We start from the raw sequence: 17,589 nt of genomic DNA, 5'->3' as shown, positions 1-17,589 counted from the left end.
CAGAAGGAAATAAGAGAGTCTGCAAGAAAACAAAAATAAGATGGAAGATTTATGGTTTTGGATTCTTTGTCTTTGTTTTTTTTCAGCCAAGGAGAAAGTATTGCTGCACAGAAGAACAAAATAAATACCAGCTAATTCTGAGAGAGGCACATAGACTCCCCTGCCCACCCGCCCCAATCCTGGCTGCCCCTCTGCCCATTTTGGAGCACAGAAATCTAAATTTTACACCAGCTAAAATATTATTGGGAAGGAGCCATGCAGATGTTATTCACAAATTAAATTAATATTTGTGGGTGGATGCAGCACCATGGCAATAAGATCCACTTCTGATGGACTTAGAGCTTATCCACATTTACCTTTCCTCCACTCTTTCATTCTCTCTGAAAACCTAATCTTTCGTGGTCAATTGGAGCAAACCCAAAGTGTGGGGAACCCAAAGTAGTGTTTGCTCCAATTGAGCACTAAAGAGCAGGACACCCATAATTCCTGGATGTAGTAAATGTTAGAATTTAATCAATGCTTGGAATATTGAGATAGGCTGCCAGATGCTGGGTTTAACAAAGTGCTAAAAGGCAGGCTGGACCAGTTTTTCTGTGCTCAGGAAAATGCCTGAGAGATAGGCCATTAATTAGCACAGAACAAAGACAGGGAGGTGTGGCATCAGTGAGGCAAAGGCTGTTTCAGGTGGGGGACGCCTTCCCTGAGCAGAGGGCAGCATCCTGGTTACTGAAGGATCCCCCCCCTTCCCTTCATATTGAATTGAATTAATTTTTGAATTAATTTATTACGGTCATAGACCAGAAAAAACAACAACGATAGTTTACAAGGGGAGTAATGGTGTCAATTAAAAATTGTAAAATTATACATAAAAGCAATACACATATGCACACACACACACACACACACACGCACGCACTACAATGTATGTATAGACTTAAAAAAAAAAATGAGGGGGCTATTGGCAGACCTTATGAAAGGCAGGTTTTTTTTCTGAGAGGGGGCGTAATTTAATTTTCTGTGCTGTGTGTCATTTCCAGTAACATTTTGCTCCCCTTCCACCTTCTGAGAAGTTAGGCTTAGGGGTAATGAGCTATGTCTGTAACAGAGTTGATGGGGGCTCATGCCAACAAATTACAAAACATGAGCCACTTTGCAATGATGCGCCAGCTCCAGATGCCAACACTGCACAATTAGCCTTAATGCTAGAGCACAAGTTTGTGAAGGTATTTTTAATCCTCTGCCAGATGCTCCTCTTGTCTTGGGATAGATTTATCTCAACAGATGTAAAAGCATTTATCCCCCGTCTGCAGTACTTTATTGTTCTTTAATAAGAGGATCTGCAGTCCAACGTACTCTGCTGTTCTTTAGAGAACTGGAGTGCTGAACAAGTGCTGCTGCAGATCTGGACTTCTGAGTTTCTGTGAGACTTTCACCATGGCAGCACAATCCTGTTTTCTTGGAATTAAACCTCACCAGGCTCTATGACTCCCAGGAAAGTGCACATAGACGTGGCTTTCATTTATATCAGCTTCTTTCACCAGGGAGAGAATTCCCTCATTTCTAATGACATTGCTTGCCTATCTGACACTGGATTGGTGAGAGAGGCCTACTCAAGATCACTAAGGGCAGTTCAGTTAACACATCTGACACTGCACTGTACTTACAATTAGGAAGGGTAAAAGGGACAACTATATCTACCATTTTGATGCATCCAAATGTTCACCTGCATCAGCACAACCAGACACTTTCACCTGCCCCAGCTGTAACAAAACATCTCTCTCCCATATCGGTCTCTACAAGCTCAGCAGGTGCTGTAGCTTCCCAACAGTTTGACTTCATCCCTGAAAGTGCACTTTTATTTTATTTATTTTTTATGATATTCAGTTTTATATATTTCAGTAATTTTACAATCATTTTAACATTTCAAAACTTGACTTCCTTCCCCCTCTTTCTGCTGTTCCTTAAATTTGTTTTTTATATTTTCTGCATATTCCAAATTAACTTAATTTCCTCATTTATTCCTCTACTTTTAATATATACTCTTATAAAACTGCAGGTTATTACAATAATCCTGCCAGTTCTTATCTGTTTCCAGTTTGTTTGTAAATATTCAATAAACAATTTCCATTCTTTTATTTAAAAAGTTTGTTATCTTGATTTATTCTTTTTTCTGGTAAGTTTTGCCATTTCTACATATTCCATAAGTTTTTGTATCCATTCTTCTTTGGCTGGGACTTCTTCTTCTTTCCATTTTTGGGCAAGTAACATTATTGCCGCTGTAGTCGCATACATGAATAAATTTCTATACAGTTTGGGTAGTTCTATCCCTATAATTCCCAAAAGGAAAGCCTCTGTTTTTGTTTTTGTTTTTTTTACAAATGTTATTTTAAACATCTTTTCCAATTCATTATAGATCATTTACCAGTAAGCTATAACCTTACTACAAGACCACCACATATGATAAAAAGAACCTTCTTTCTCTTTACATTTCCAACACTTATCTATCTACTCCCAAGGTACTGTCACACCTTTTTGAACAGCCTTCCTCAGCACAATGTTTTACAGTTGCTTTAGTCTACCAGTTCCCAGTGTCCCTAACCATTGGCTTGGCACCAATTTAGGTTGAGTTGTTCTAGAATGACCCAAGTGGGGCATTGCAGGTGAAAGGAGTGAGACATGGGCATTAAATGCTCTGATTGAGTTTTCTCTGGTGCCATGTAAATGGACTACTATCTGGGACAAGCTCAGTCACGGCAAAAGAGGCTTAGTTACTTGCTTCCTGGAAAAGGATCCAACTTCCCTCAAGAACCTTGGGCATTGGCCACAACACAGGACTTACTTAAAATGCAGAGACAGAGTCCTTTTGTGATGAATAAAAAGGGACTGACATCAACAGGCTCAATGGAAAAGTACTGATGCACAAAATGAAAACCCCATTCCCAGGCCCATCTTCTGAGAATTGAGGAAAATATTCCACTTAAGAGAACAGAAGTCAGCTTTACCCTTTGCTTATGGAATAGCTTCTGCTGACTGACTAGCTCCAGGAGGGGTGGGCAACCTTTCTTTATCCTGCCGAGGATAAAATTTCCCATGGGGAAAATTTCTCAGGGGCCCCATACCAACAGCCGGAACTGAGAGTGGGCAATTCCAAAAACAAAATGGTTCTGAATTAACTAACCTGAAATAAGGTTTATCCTGCTTCAGTTTTCTTCATATCTACAACATATTAGAATTTAGAGTCTACTCAGAAGTAAGCCCCATTGGATCTTTGATTGAATTACAAACAAACATATACTGAGTTTTATTTGTATTTCTTTAATACAACACAACAGTACAGCTGCTGTTCTGGAAATGAAGTTAAAGTAAATCCTTTTTGAGTGTTGTGTACTGCACACACACACACACACACACACACACACACACACTGGAAGCCAGCCTCTCAGACAGCTGGGAGTTGTTGAGGAGAAACATAATTTCCCAAAGCCATGCAGCCAGAATAAAGGTCCCCTCCTAATTTTTTTTAATCAAATACAATACTGCCCCTTCCTATTGTTCTGAAGATACAGAAGAAGAGTTTGGATTTGATACCCCACTTTATCACTACCCGAAGGGGTCTCAAAGCAACTAACATTCTCCTTTCCCTTCCTCCCCCACAACAAAGACCCTGTGAGGTGAGTGGGGCTGAGAGACTTCAAAGAAGTGTGACTGGCCCAAGGTCACTCAGCAGCTGCATGTGGAGGAGCGGAGACGCGAACCCGGTCCCCCAGATTATGAATCTACCTCTCTTAACCACTACACCACACTGGCTCTCCACACTATTCAAAGAAGAGAGGGGACACTCTTAAAATCCAGGAAAAATGTAAAGCAAAGAAACAGGAAAGAAGGAACTCTGATGTGATGGTGTCAGGGATGTTAGGAGGAAGCAATTTCTGTTGTGATCTCTTTTTGATAAAAACTAGCTGTTGTTTCTATTCTGCTGCAGTTCATTTCCACCAGATAACTACAATATTCATCATGCTGACTGTCTGCTATAGTTTATCATAATTTCTGCCATAATTAGTGTTGATGTTATTGATTTCACTCCCACATCAGGTGGTTAATTGGGGTGGGGGTTAAATCCTTCTTGGCTGCCTGTGTGCCTAGGCCAGGCATCCCCAACCTTCGGCCCTCCGGATGTTTGGACTACAATTCCCATCATCCCTGACCACTGGTCCTCTTAGTTAGGGATCATGGGAGTTGTAGGACAAAAAACATCTAGAGGGGCACAGGTTGGGGATGCTTGGCCTAGGAGATCTCTTTGCACAGTTTAAACTTGTGAAAAATTGGCTTTAACCTCCACCTCTCAGGGGTTTAATTCTGTTCATGCTCTCTTTCACCCCAGTGCAAAGGAAATATCCCCAATATGTCATTATTTGTGTACTATTTGCAGGCTTAAGCACCCCCACTCCCAATAATAATTACCAATCCTTTTGGCTTTACTGATTTCCATTCCTGAACATGGAGAGCCAGTGTGGTGTAGTGGTTAAGAGCGGTAGTCTTGTAATCTGGGGAACCGGGTTCGATTCCCCGCTCCTCCACCTGCAGCTGCTGGGTGACCTTGGGCCAGTCACACTTCTCTGAAGTCTCTCAGCCCCACTCACCTCACAGAGTGTTTGTTGTGGGGGAGGAAGGGAAAGGAGAATGTTAGCCGCTTTGAGACTCCTTAAAGGGAGTGAAAGGCGGGATATCAAATCCAAACTCTTCTTCTTCTTCTAAAAGTGCAAAATGGAGCCAAATCTGGTTCTGTGTCTCCTTAGATTTCTCTGACATCCCCAGATGGCAGGTGGCACTTACGGAGGCATCAGAGGCCACAGAAACTGTAGCTGGGGCTGTAGCAGTGGACTAGTCAGACAAAAGGCAGGGAGACCAGTTGTAGGTGGTCCAGCACTAATGATGGGCAGAACCAATTAATTCTAGTTTTGCTCCCATCCTCTTCCCACCTGCTGAGTTCTACAGCAGAAACACTGGGACTAAGGAGGAGTCTGGAACAGTTGTAAGTAGGGAGGTAGGCAAGCAGGGAATGGCTGAGGGTGCACTGGAATTGGTGGGGCAGTGACCCATTTGGACCTCTGTCTACATGGGTGCTGGTTGTCCACCTGTGGCTTGGCTCCTTGTACTGTAACACAGGGATATAAGGATAGCTCTGCTAGAGCTGATCAGGTTTTTGTCTAGTACAGCAACCCTCCAGCAATACTTCAAAGAAGCCACAGGGAAGACATGAAGGAAACAGTCCTTTGCATTTGCTTGTTTAATCTGTTATGCCTCTGGATCCAGAAGTTCCATTGAGCTGCCAAGTCTAACAGTTGCTGCTAACAAGCGGGTTCTGAAATAAAACATTGCAGTGGGGAATGCTCCTGTTTAGGATCCCAGCCAACTAGCCATGCCTGTTTCCAGGATACAATATTCTAATTTTCTGTTTCTCCTCTATCAACATGTCCTCTAAACATGGTCAGTCCTCACTGAGCTCTCTTGGAATTGCCCCCTTTAGAATTCTAGTCCTTTTTTTTGTACTTCTGCAAACCTTGGCATCCCCTCCCTCTTGTACGTAAGTGGTGTGTGGTCTTCCATCAGGCTGCCTCAGTGGGAGGGATGAGGAGCCAGGCTCATTCCATTCTGTTTGCCAAAAGACCAACTCCACCAGGCACTTCCTGCCCCTGAACTGCTTCTATGGCAGCTGGTTGTTATAAGAACTACTATGTAAGAACGGGTGCCTGAGTTTGCGTTCTTCCTCTTCCCTCCCATCCCATTTTCCTTGTATGTTGTGTTACTTACTGGAATTTAATTGATTATTTGCATGCCACTCTTTGGCTAAAGAGTTGGGTAAAAATGCTCTAAATAGAGAAAAAAAATCCTTGAAGAATAATTTATTTATATAGGCTTCTTTTTAACCTTTGCTGATCTTACCTGTGCTTTATTGACCATTGTTTTATGTGGAAGGGTGTGGTTGTTTTATTTAAGGAGATTTATATTTCCCCCCTAAATAAATAAAAATAAGCAAGAACATGCTATTAGTACATGGAATAGATCAGTCTATCCAACACCCTTTTAAAGATAAGAACGGAAGAAGAGCCAGATGATAAAACTGTTCCTTTCTGGAAGAGAAAGCTTTTCCTTTCCCAGTACCAAAGTGCAGAACGTATTTGGATTTCACTGCCTCCGAACCATTAGGTCAGCCTGATTGATGGAGCAGCCGTGCTTTTGTTTATATATGTAAGAGCCGTGTTTATCTTGCATAAGTGCTTCTTATAAACATGGGAGCTCCAACATCTTTAGTCCCTTTTGTGGCTTTTGGATGCATTAGCCACATTGATTGGAAAATGCAAGTCTCTCCAGCTGCACTTTGGACAACTCAGTTTGCGGATGTAGAACTTTCATCCTATCAAGCCTGCTGGATCATATTTTGGCATGCACAAAGTCCCGCCCATCTTGTTTGCTTGCTAAGGAGTGAAAGAGCAAGAGTGTTTGTGAGAGAGAGAAAGAGAAAGAGAGAGAGAACTTGACCTCTCTAAACTTTTCAAAACTTTGAAAAGAGAGACGAAAAGGCCCATTTATTTTGCCAACCTCCTTCAAAGGCCAAACTTTTGTTTAATCCATGCTTATTTTTATGTTTATTGTTTTGTAAAACATTGCCACAGCATGCATGCAAACAATTCTTTATCTAGTCGGTCCTTATTCCATCAACCTCATGTCTGCTGAAAATTGACAAAGCAGTCAGGGTCCATCTTGGTTTCCAGACACCATGTTGAGCTGACAAGTGCCAGCAGATGCACAAAATCTTGTTTAGTCTTGCATGCTGAATGCATCCGACATGGATGCTGTGGGCAGAAAATAAATGGGAAATGTTGGCAGAGCTCCCTTCTGCCTGCCTTCCATGACTATAGAGGGGTCATCTGTATTCCAAGCAGCAAGGAATATATATGTATTCCTTTTCTGGGAAAGCAATACTTCAGTACAATGAGATTTGCATTGCAATCCAATTTGCGTACAGCAGTACAGAGATGAAGCCAAGAACGCCATGTTCTATCCTAATGTGGCAATTTGAGATTTTTGTTAGTGATGCTTGCTGCCCATTACATTTACTGTGGTTATTGTAAGTAAGGCAATTTTGTTGTGATGCTCAAGATAGAGGGGTCATCTGTATTGGTATTTCTCCACTGGCTTAGGCATGCCCTTGATTTATTGGCTGACCCATGCCAGAGACATACCCAAGCTTCCCTTGCAAGCCTGCCACAACTCATTCCCATTCCCCACTCCTTCCTGTCCCAAACTTGCCTGGCCGTGGCAGGAAGGACAGGACGGCTTGTGGTGGGTCCTCCGTGACACCTTAACAGGGGCTCCGTGGCAAGTCCTCTCCACTGCCAGTAGGTAAATCAATAAGAAAGCTCCATCTGCATCATATTTGATCTGCAATGGCTCCTTCATGTATTGCCAAGTCACCACTTAATACCCCTGTGATGGACCGATTAAAACCCCATTGCTGTTTGTTCCAATTCAGCGCTAAAGAGTGGGTTTTCCCGGAGGAAAGTGGCCAGGCAAAGGAAAGTGTGGATGAGCTGTGATTTCAGTAAAGCCTCAAATCCCTTTGTGTGCAGAGGCCCTGTTAAAAGTTTAATTATAGCCCCTCTGTTACAATGCAGATGCTTCTTTTCACGAGTAGTAGCTGAACAAGCGAAAACGTTAGAGGGGATAGAGACTGAAGGGTGAAATCTGCTGCTTCCTAAAAGCAGCGACAGGCTCCTTCACCCCCCTTTCCTAATTGCATCGTTTAAATTGCATTCAAAGCCATCCTACACAGTAATTTTCAGAAGTGCTGCCTGTGGAAGGAAGGCAGGATGAAAGGCTGGGGTGACTCAGACAAAACGAGAGGCAACTTCCATTCCTTCAAGCATAATTCTCCTACTTTTCCCCTCCATTTAATGTGCCAGCTCAGTGGCATTGTGAGTTATATTACACTGACACCGAGAAAGAAGCCCATCCGTCCAGAAAACAGTAAAGCAAGTTCCTTGTTGGGAGTAGACACTGGGGCTGCAATTACTGAGGAAACTTACTAGGAAGGAAGCCCCACTGAACACACTCAGATTTTCTTTGGAGCAGGGATGGAAAACCCCTAGCCTGGGTACTTAATCTGCTACCTCCCATAACATGCTGCTTTGGATGGCAAAAAAAAAAAAAAAAAGTGGAGGGAATAGAAACCCTGCACTGGGTCAGACAGAATATTTTAAGTCTCTCCACTCAGGTCAGCACTCAGATGAATCATTTACTCATCTGCTGCACAAAGAACCTGAAGAAAGGGGGCGCTGTGCACCTATGTGTGTCCTGTGCTTGCATGTGTCATCATCATCATCATCATCATCATCATCATCATCATATTTAGTTATCTTTCCACTCTTGGCAGCTTCGAGCAAATTAAAACATCAAACACAGTAAAACATATTTTTAAAAACTTCCCTAAATAGGACTGCCTTCAGATATCTTCTAAAAATCAAATAATTGTTCATTTCCTTGACATCTGATGGGAGGGGGTTCCACAGGGCAGGTGCCACCACTGAGAAGGCGCTCTGCCTGGTTCCCTGTAACCTTACTTCTCGCAGTGAGGGAACCGCCAGAAGACCATCTGAGAGCTGGATCTCAGTGTCCAGGCTGGATGATGGGGGTGGAGATGCTCCTGCATGACAGTGTGGGGTAGCCACACCCATCATTGGTCTGTGCCCTTTGGAGGCTTGGCCAAGACTGAAAGTGGCCTCAGGTCCAAAAGTTTAACCACCTCTGCTTTAGAGTAAGCATGCATCAGATTGTGCAATTTGTTCTTACACAAAGGGAAGGAAAGCCTGAAGAAAAAGGCAACAGAGTGTCCTTGGGTGTCACTCACTGGGTGTCACTTCTCTTCAGTGTAGGCCCTCTTTGCAGATAATTGTACCCCCCTCAAGACATAATGAATGTCCAAGGTTTCACACCCAGCACATACAGCAGCTGAATACCACTTTAGTCATAAGTCTTAAGAAGGTGTGGAGAAAAAGTGAGGTCTGTGTCCACTGACGCCACCACCCATCATGGTCTTTGCTGCCGGAACCAGACTATACAGCTCATGCACAGAAGGCATGCCTGCCAAGGAGAAGCCTGCCAAATGCACACCAGCTCTTCCAGTCTCCTGAAACCTGTGTTCTGCCACATGGGGAGTGCCTTTGCCTGTTAAGCAGGGAGAAGAGCAGGGAAGAAGAGCCATTAGAGAAGGTGATGGGAAAGGGAATGAGGGCAGTAGCTCCATTCTCTCTCTCTCTCTCTCTCTCTCTCTCTCTCTCTCTCTCTCTGCATGGGCTTAATTGCACGGAGGCTAACGGAAGCTACAGCTCCTGCATTTTTAGGTTTGTATGTGGCAGCATAAGATTCATCCACTTGATTACAGGTGATTGCTTACAATGTTCAGAAAATCTCTGTGATCCTCTGTAGAGACTTTTCCTTTGGAACAAGGAGCTGCAACGGAGAGCAGAAAGGAGAAAGATCCATTGCGCCAGTCGCCTTCTCCTTGTGCGACACTGGCCTATTCAGTGCAAGCTCTTGTTGTAGCTTAGAAGTTAAGGGCAATGAAGTTGCAGAATGTTAATGATGAATCAGTTTTCGGTTGTAGATATCTTGCTTGTGGATAAGATCTGAAATTTTGATTTCAAGTCAAAACCACATCTCTTGCATGCTTGCCAATACATGACCTTGTTTCTTGGGGCAAGGTGATTTATTCCTCTTGATACCTTAGCACATTCTTGCTTGTTTTAAAGTCAAACTTTGAGCCTGAACTTCATTATTTAGTATCTAATTTTGGCAAGCCACCCTTTTTAAATGGTGATAGCAAGAAATGTGGCTGAAGCTAGCTCTCATGCTGGCAAATGCAGAGGATGCCAGAGTTATTTTGGGAATAGTTGCTACTGCACACTGAAACTGGTACGATGCAGACCTTGTGTCAAGACTGATGGGGTTTTTGTCCAGCAACATCAGGTTGAGCACCAGGCTGTGCTAAGATGATGGAGGTTTGTTAAAACTCAGCTACATGACTTGGCTTTCAAGCCATTCATTGCAAAAACCATTCTTTGCATGCATCATGGTGCAGTCGTCTCATATATGGTTGTAGTCAACTAAGTCCTACTAAGAGCAGACACATTGGAATGAATTAAAGTTAGCCATGTCCATTAACCCCAATGGGTCTACTCAGAGTAGGACTAGGGATGAATACCACCCATGGTTTTCTGTATGTTAGAACAAAACCTTTGCAATCAAAATATGGATTTCAAAACAACAACAGACAAGCTTTCTTGTCACAAAATCTGAAATTTCTGTCTAAATGTACAACATGGATACTTGAAACATAGGCATTTAAACATTTCGCACTCAGTTTGCAGAGTGCTCTTTGCGCATGCTATTTTGCATTTTCGTTTTAAAAATTGTTCAGCCCCTCAGGAAAACAGCACAAGCAAAAATGATACAGTTTCACCTCGTAAGTCATGGGAGCAACAATGGGAAGAAGGAAAGGTTGTGGTCAGTTCAGAGTGGACTTGCCTCAAGGCTCGACCAAGCTCCATGCAGAACGATTGCAAAGGCTAACAGACAGAAAAAGGGGTCTGTTATAGTGTTACTGAACACTCTATGAGCTTAGCAGGAGGTCTTCACCTATGTCACACGTGACTAAATTTTCAGCCTGTTATCCCCTAATCTCTCATTTTGGTTTATCCCAGGGATGGGGAACACCACCCCCCAACTAGACTTCTCTGTTTGATTTGTCTAGCTTCCCTGTTGTCATGACACTGGAGTCAGAGTTCTTCAGGAAATGAACTTGAAGACTCTGAATCAGAAAGCCAATGGCATGCAGGGCTTCCACCCCAAGAACAATTTCTTGGAGAAAGTTCGGCAGATGTGTGAATTGGCTGCAGTTCTTCCAAACGTACATAATTTAACACACAGCCTTTCCAGATGCATTTCAGTATCACCTGTTAAGCACTAACCTGCCTGCTTTTTTGTTGTCATGGGACATTAATGTTTGTTTCCCCCCACTGTGAAGATGCTGGAAGGAACTTCAAATGCTGCTTTCAGGTTTTATCAGCTCTGAAGCTTTGTAATACATGGGCACCACCTGCTGGTCAAACAGTATGTTCCTTTGATTCAGGCTGTTCATTTCCTTTTATTTCCTGCCTTGCAAAAAGTTTGTTCATGTTCAAATGCTGAGTGAGTCTGACTCACACAATGCATGCAAAGTATATGATATGAAGCATATCAAGTAGTAGGGGATGGCCTGATGAGGTGACACCTTACCTCCAGTTGGCTGCATTGCTGCTGTGTACAGGGAGATAGAGGGGGAAGGAAGAGGTGGTGACAAGGTTGATGCAGTGCAAACCAGCTGGCAGGAGCACTGATTGGGCTCTGCCAGTACATTTGCACCACATGAGACTCACTACCATCTTGTTCCTCCCCCTCTTCCTCCCTGTAAACAGTGGCGAACCAACTGACCAGTGGTCATCTAAGTGGTGAAGCTCCATCTGCTACTGATATAAAGACTGCCATGTTGCTCCTTGGTTCTGGCTGCCAGGAACCTGTGGGTTTTGTTGAAAGTGTGGTGAGGCAGAACTGGGCTGCAAGCCCATCTTTACTTTCTTAAACCACGGGGGCAGCAGCCAGTGTTTTTTTCCCCTTTTATTCCCAGTGGTATTACCTGATGTCTCATCACCTCAGAGGGACTTAGCTTGCAATCTCTATCTTGAAACTCATTCTGTCAGCAAGACCTTATGGCTATAACAACCAGCCTTATTTCATTACTCCCATTTTGTCACATGACTCTCTTCTTTGTGTAACATCTTGCCTAATGAAGAGTTCTGGAGAATTTTTGTATTTGGGGAGTGGGTGGGTTCATCCTAATAAAGGTATTGTCCAACTCTAGGCTTCTCTTCGCAAATTCAACTGACATCAGCTGGTATGGATTCGGGGCACCAGTTAAAAGTATATTTATTTGCCCAAGCTGTTAGTTAAGCTGGATGTGGAATTGGGCAGCTTGTTGTCTTGTTCAATGACTGTAGATGATGATCTTCTCTTTATTGGTTTTATGTAACTGGTTTTATTGTTTATTATCTGCTTAATTTTTTATATTGTAGCCTGTTCTGGGATTAATGAAGAGCAGGCTATGAATTATTCAAGTGAAGAAACAACAGTTTCTTTTATGGCAGTAAATAAATGAAAAACATCTCACCAGATGGTGTGGGCAGCTCATTCCAGTTCTGTTGTGATTACAGACAAATGCTATGAAATATAGCCATCTAATTCATACAGTACCTCCTGCATGCAGTTCCTTATACAAAGAGGACTCGGCAGAAAATGTGTGTGCAAACTCTTCGTCATATAGTTCAGTAGAAGAGTGTTGCTTATTTCACTTGCCAAAAACTACCCATCAAGAATAAATACAATGACCAAACTAGATTGCTGCAATGCTGTTGTTTTATTGACAATAAAATCTGGAAAATAGGAATAACAAGCAGTTATTAACTCTGCATTTTCATCAGAGAAAGCCAAAAAGCCCACTCCTAAATTCTTCAGCAAAAAATGATGCATGTTCAACACTCAGCAAATTCCAGCCTTCTTAATTTTGACTTGTACATTCTTTTGCCTGCAAAAAAGGTATAAAACATACTGAATAGTATCTTTCATTTCCCAGGTCAAAGTTGAGATGCTGCCAAATCATGCCTTGTGAGAATCTGAGCATATGTATTTTAGATAGGCATTGCTAGGGCCAGAGGCTAATGCATTTGTGCGATAATACATTTTGACACCTGCTAGTGTTCAGGGCATGGACAACTTAAAAGAGATAGAATTTTACAATTTGGGCAGGATCTCACTGGCCAAGTCCTCATGAAAATTCACCAGCATTTGCATGCAAGTTATGCATACGTCTCCCTCCCCACACACTTTGGAGCTAGAGAACTGCGTTTCAAAATTCAGAGTACTGTGGCTTTCACAGGAGAACTATTTTTCTGCCTGTGGTTTTTGAGAAATTCAAATAAGGTAGATTCACCTAAAATGTCAACAAAACCAACTTTCTCCCCCATCCTTATCCTTATTACTCACACATACAAATTCCTGTTGAAGTATCAATACTGAAAGTGACATATGCACAGGCATACATGGAGCTACTGCCTGCATAGTCTCTGAAACAGTGAAAAGGCTCTTAAGGGAGACTTTCACCTTCTCTGTGTCAAATAAGGCCCTGCCAACTGACCGGAAAAAATGACCTTGTTCCTTCAAGAGCAGCTATATGTTCAGAATTCACTAGATGAAATTCACGTTCTTGAGAAAGGGGGAAGGGGAGATATTGATTTGGATCCTAAGGTGCCTTTCCATTCATGGAATGAGTCCTTCTGCGGATAGAAGGGATTTGGATTTCGTGCCTGCTATTTCAGGGATGGAAAATACATGGCCCTCCAAATGTTATTGGACTCCATCTCCCATTAACCCCAATGGCCAGGGATGATGAGAAGTGTCATCCAATAACTTCTAGAGAGCCACTCAATCCCTGTTCTAACAGAAAGAGGGAGACTGTTTTTGTTGATTCCTGCACCTTTGCAGTTCCTGAGTCATCTTCCATACTGCTTTGGAACCTCTCACAACCACCCATGCAGATGTGCAGCAGGAGAAGGGAGTGCAAATTTTCATAGAGTGTGGAATGTGAAAATTGGGTTTGTAGGTGCCAGCAATACCCTTTCTACTGGGCAGAACTCCAGCTTATTGTCACATGCTTATGTTTCCTTCTCACAGAGAGCTGCCCTTAACAAAGCACAGTTCTCAGGATTCTTTGAAGAGCAAGTCCTCTGCTATAAATATGTGTTGGATATGCATTAAATGTATGGTGTGGATCTGCCTCTGATGTTGGAACAAGCTCACTTCAATCTCCTATTTCTGTTCCTCACGATGCTTCTTCAGAACTATTGTTTCCATCCTGCTGTTGGGACTAAAAATACTAGGAGAACCTAGCCTAGAGATGGAAGGAAGGAGAAGTACCAACAAGAGAATGGCAAACAAAACTGATGGAGTGTGCAGAGATGGTGAAACTGATGGGGAAGATCAGAAACCAGGAAGATCAATTATTTTTAAAAGACTGGAGTAAATTCTTAATTTATTTAAAAGACAGTTAAAATCATTGGCAGGGATGTAATGACACTTGTAATGTGGAATTAAATATGGTAACTATAGATACCTAACAGATGGATAAAGGAAAAGGATGCAGAAAACTTAAATCTTAAATATGGAACCCATAGAGGGAGGGAAGGAGGTCCGAAGGTTCAAAAGAAACCTTTTATTTTAATGTTTGAAATGGTTAAAGTTAAAATGTATTAAATCATGTAAAACCAATACAAAATGTTATATTAAAAATACTACAAGAACCTAAGTGAATTAGGCTGCATCTGCCATCAGGCTACATTGGCCAGATAGCCCACCTTTCAGCAGGACCCATTTAAAGAGGATAATCCAGCACCACTCCATATACTAGAGCAAGTAGCAATTTTAAGTATTTGAATTACTTTATGACTGATATATATGTTGCTGCTCTATTTTGGAGTGTGGGTAATCTTTATGATGTGAGTGTTGTACCTCTTAGGGAAAGCTTCTGTTCACAGGAGGAGTGACCACACAGATTGAAAGGAGGGATCTTAAGGTATCTCACTTACTATTTCTTTCCCTGTGGAACCTACTGGCGCTCCTATCTACTTAAGAGGCTTGAAAGATGGCCAAAGGCCTAAAGAAAACAGGTTCCCTTGAAGAAACTAAGTGGTAAAGGAAAAACAGATACTTACTGATTTGTACTGCACAAGGTACACTCATTGGGATAGGTCACTTGGTCAGTGCCACAGACGGGATCAAAATTTCTAGGGCATCCTGGTGTTTCATAAAGTTCACAGGCTGGCTGTTGAAGAAAAGCTGTACAGTTCAGTATCTGGAACAGCAACAATCTTTTAAATTTATATTCCTCAAAGCTCAAAGTTGGTGCAAGACCTTACTCAAAACGCAGTGACAAAGGGTGCCACTCTCCCCAAGTCAAGCCATAGTACCCATGAACCCGAGGCAAGAAAATCTCACAACCACCTCCCCCTTTCTGGCAGTAAAAATCCAAGAACAATACATTTGCTCCCCTTTCATGACACCCAGAATCAACTGCCCGAGGCAGCTGCCTCACGCTGCCTAATGGTAGAGCCAGTCCTAGTATTCTTTAATAGAGGATGATATTGAAGAACAAAGATACTGGAAAATGAAGGTTAAATTGAGGAAGCAGAGTGAAGAATGGCATAGAAATTTAGACATCGGCGTGATAGCTACTGAAGCATTGTATGCTCTGGCATTTGTTTCCCAGTAAAAGCTGCTGCCTTTTGCAGTTATCAATCCTAGTTTGTTTGGCAAAAGTTTCTTTACTGCAGCCTTCCTCAGCCTGTTGCCGTCAAGATAATGTTGGACCTCAACTCTCATCAGCCCCAGCCAGCATGCTTAGTAAAATATCTGTGTAGCTAGTTTATAGCAGCAGTGGGGAATATTTTTCCACTCATAGGACCACATTCATTAATGGGGAGTGCATGCCAGGGGTGCTCAGGGCCAGAGGTAAAAGTGAGCAGGGCAATGGTTGAGACTCTTGCATCTGTGCAGTTGACTAATTTCCAAATATGTGAATGATAAGGGTTCCTGGGCATAGCCTGGGGATGGGCCTAGAGTGAGTCCTGGGGGCCAGATATAAAGGCCTGGGGGCCACATCCAACCCCAGGTCTTAGGTTCCCCACTCCTGGTTTATTGGTAAGGAAATACACAGAGACACGTAGCTTGGTGATTTCAGTGCACTCCTCTCGAAGGCAATGACAGAAGGTTTGGGTTGCCTGAATTTCAGCTCAGTACCCAGGGTACCCAGGGTAGCCATTTTGTGCTGGCATCCATGACTCTTTTATCAATGTATGCACCTCATTTTCTACCCAAAAAAGGGGGAAGCACTGTCAGCACCTGACACATTGTATTGCTCTGACTTCTTTTATGTGGCAATAGTGCATTTGCCATATATTGGTGGGGTAAAATTTCACCAAAGCAGGATGCACTGCACTTAAATAATCAAGACAACATTACCTCTCTTGCCTCACCATTGCCACCATCAGTTTCTGCATTGCCTAACAATGTGAGAAAAAACATTATTGATTAGAAATCCACTCTACTTCTAGCAGAGACTGTAACCTCGGCTGGTTGTGTTATAACTGCATCAAATCAGTCTAATTTTTTTAAACAACAACAACATTTAAACATCTAACAAAAATACATTCATTGGACAAGGGTGCATATTTCAAAGGTGGATCTAGGGGAACGTGACCTGTTCGGTCACACTGGGTGTGGAGCTTTTGGGGGCGCTGCAGGAGATGCCATGATATGAAGTCCAATGCAAAGCGAGAGGCAAGAGGTCATATTTTGGCTTCACACAGGATGCCACGGAAATTTGAGATGTCAAGGTCTGCTGCTGCATATTTAGACCTTAAAAATAGAATGATCTTTAAATCTTGGGTTTTTAAAAAAGAACATTTAATTTTGACTAATATAGATGTTTTGGTGAAGCAATTTCCTGTGATATAATGCATTTTTGTATGTTATTTTCACTAATGTGCTTCCTTTAATGGAAACTACCATAGTATATGAATTTTACACACACCTGGCTGGAGAACTGCAATACAAAATCTGGAGAAGATCTAATACGTAGATCTGGTTCCTTTTTAGTTCTCATCAAAGTCACTCAAATACCTTTTCTCTCTTCTTTTTTCCCTCAGCCTCAAAATGAGACTCTATCCCATCATAGAGGTGCATGTTTTCCTATACTCTCCTTTGTCAGGAGCGTATAGGAAATCGACTGAACAATTATACTGGGAATTTTAGCATCTGCAAGGAAAAAGACATGAATTCTATGTAGCCCTTACCTGAGGAACAGAAGATCCCCACTGCAAGGAGAAGGAATATGCTAGTTATTTTCATTGTAGAGCTGCTTATTGATGTTAAAAGAATAATCCTTTTGAAGAAGCTATGTCTCAAGATTCCAGAAGAAACATTTTTATATGACCTGTTTGTGGCACCTCAGACTCCCCCTCCTCCTTGACGTCATTGTCCAAACAAGTGTGTGCTATGGGAAAGGTATTTTTGAAGGGAAAGAGGGTGGTGAAGTAATAGCCAACACAGCACAAACCACATGAGATAATTTGTCCGGGTGGGTTCAAAGATCTGTGTTGTCACAGAACTAGATGCTAGAAATCATGAATGCCAGGACACTTTAAGGAGCATATTCATATACAAGCTGCCACTTTTGAATGCCACAATAAGTAATTCAGACTATTATCTGTTGACTCTGCTTCATATCTCTAGCCTTGCCATAAACACATGCTGTAAGATTGAAAGGAACTATATTTTACTGCTCTGTTTTATTGTCAACAGTTTATATGGCAGCTTTCTATTGACTCGCCCAAGGCCATATTAAAACAGAAACAAATGACTAACAGCATTTGCAAGATTAAATAT

The 17,589-nt window shown here is 42.3% G+C and overlaps 1 protein-coding gene across 1 annotated transcript; it reads right to left on the bottom strand.

Moving 5' to 3' along the window:
- Nucleotides 1–12,489: 12,489 nt before the first annotated feature.
- On the bottom strand, nucleotides 12,490–17,146 carry LOC310839077 (trypsin inhibitor ClTI-1-like). The gene is made up of 4 exons (XM_083727276.1): nucleotides 16,998–17,146; nucleotides 16,165–16,205; nucleotides 14,859–14,968; nucleotides 12,490–12,676 (listed from the first exon to the last, which is right to left on the bottom strand). Exons 1-4 carry the CDS (start codon nucleotides 17,050–17,052, stop codon nucleotides 12,631–12,633), a joined length of 252 nt encoding a protein of 83 aa, XP_083583402.1. The 5' UTR covers nucleotides 17,053–17,146; the 3' UTR covers nucleotides 12,490–12,630.
- Nucleotides 17,147–17,589: the final 443 nt, after the last annotated feature.

This window comes from Podarcis gaigeae, assembly GCF_964106915.1.
Source record: "Podarcis gaigeae genome assembly, chromosome: 2".
Lineage (NCBI taxonomy): Eukaryota > Metazoa > Chordata > Lepidosauria > Squamata > Lacertidae > Podarcis > Podarcis gaigeae.
This window is presented reverse-complemented; position numbering and strand designations above follow the sequence as displayed.

What these genes read in the sequence shown, in the direction of transcription:
- LOC310839077 (XM_083727276.1), bottom strand. Translation starts at nt 17,052, where the DNA reads ATGAAAATAACTAGCATATTCCTTCTCCTTGCAGTGGGGATCTTCTGT. An exon ending in GGGGATCTTCTGTTCCTCAG is followed by an intron (nt 16,206 to 16,997) that starts GTAAGGGCTACA and finishes TCACATTGTTAG; the next exon opens with GCAATGCAGAAACTGATGGT. An exon ending in ACCTTGTGCAGTACAAATCA is followed by an intron (nt 12,677 to 14,858) that starts GTAAGTATCTGT and finishes CCTTTTTTGCAG; the next exon opens with GCAAAAGAATGTACAAGTCA.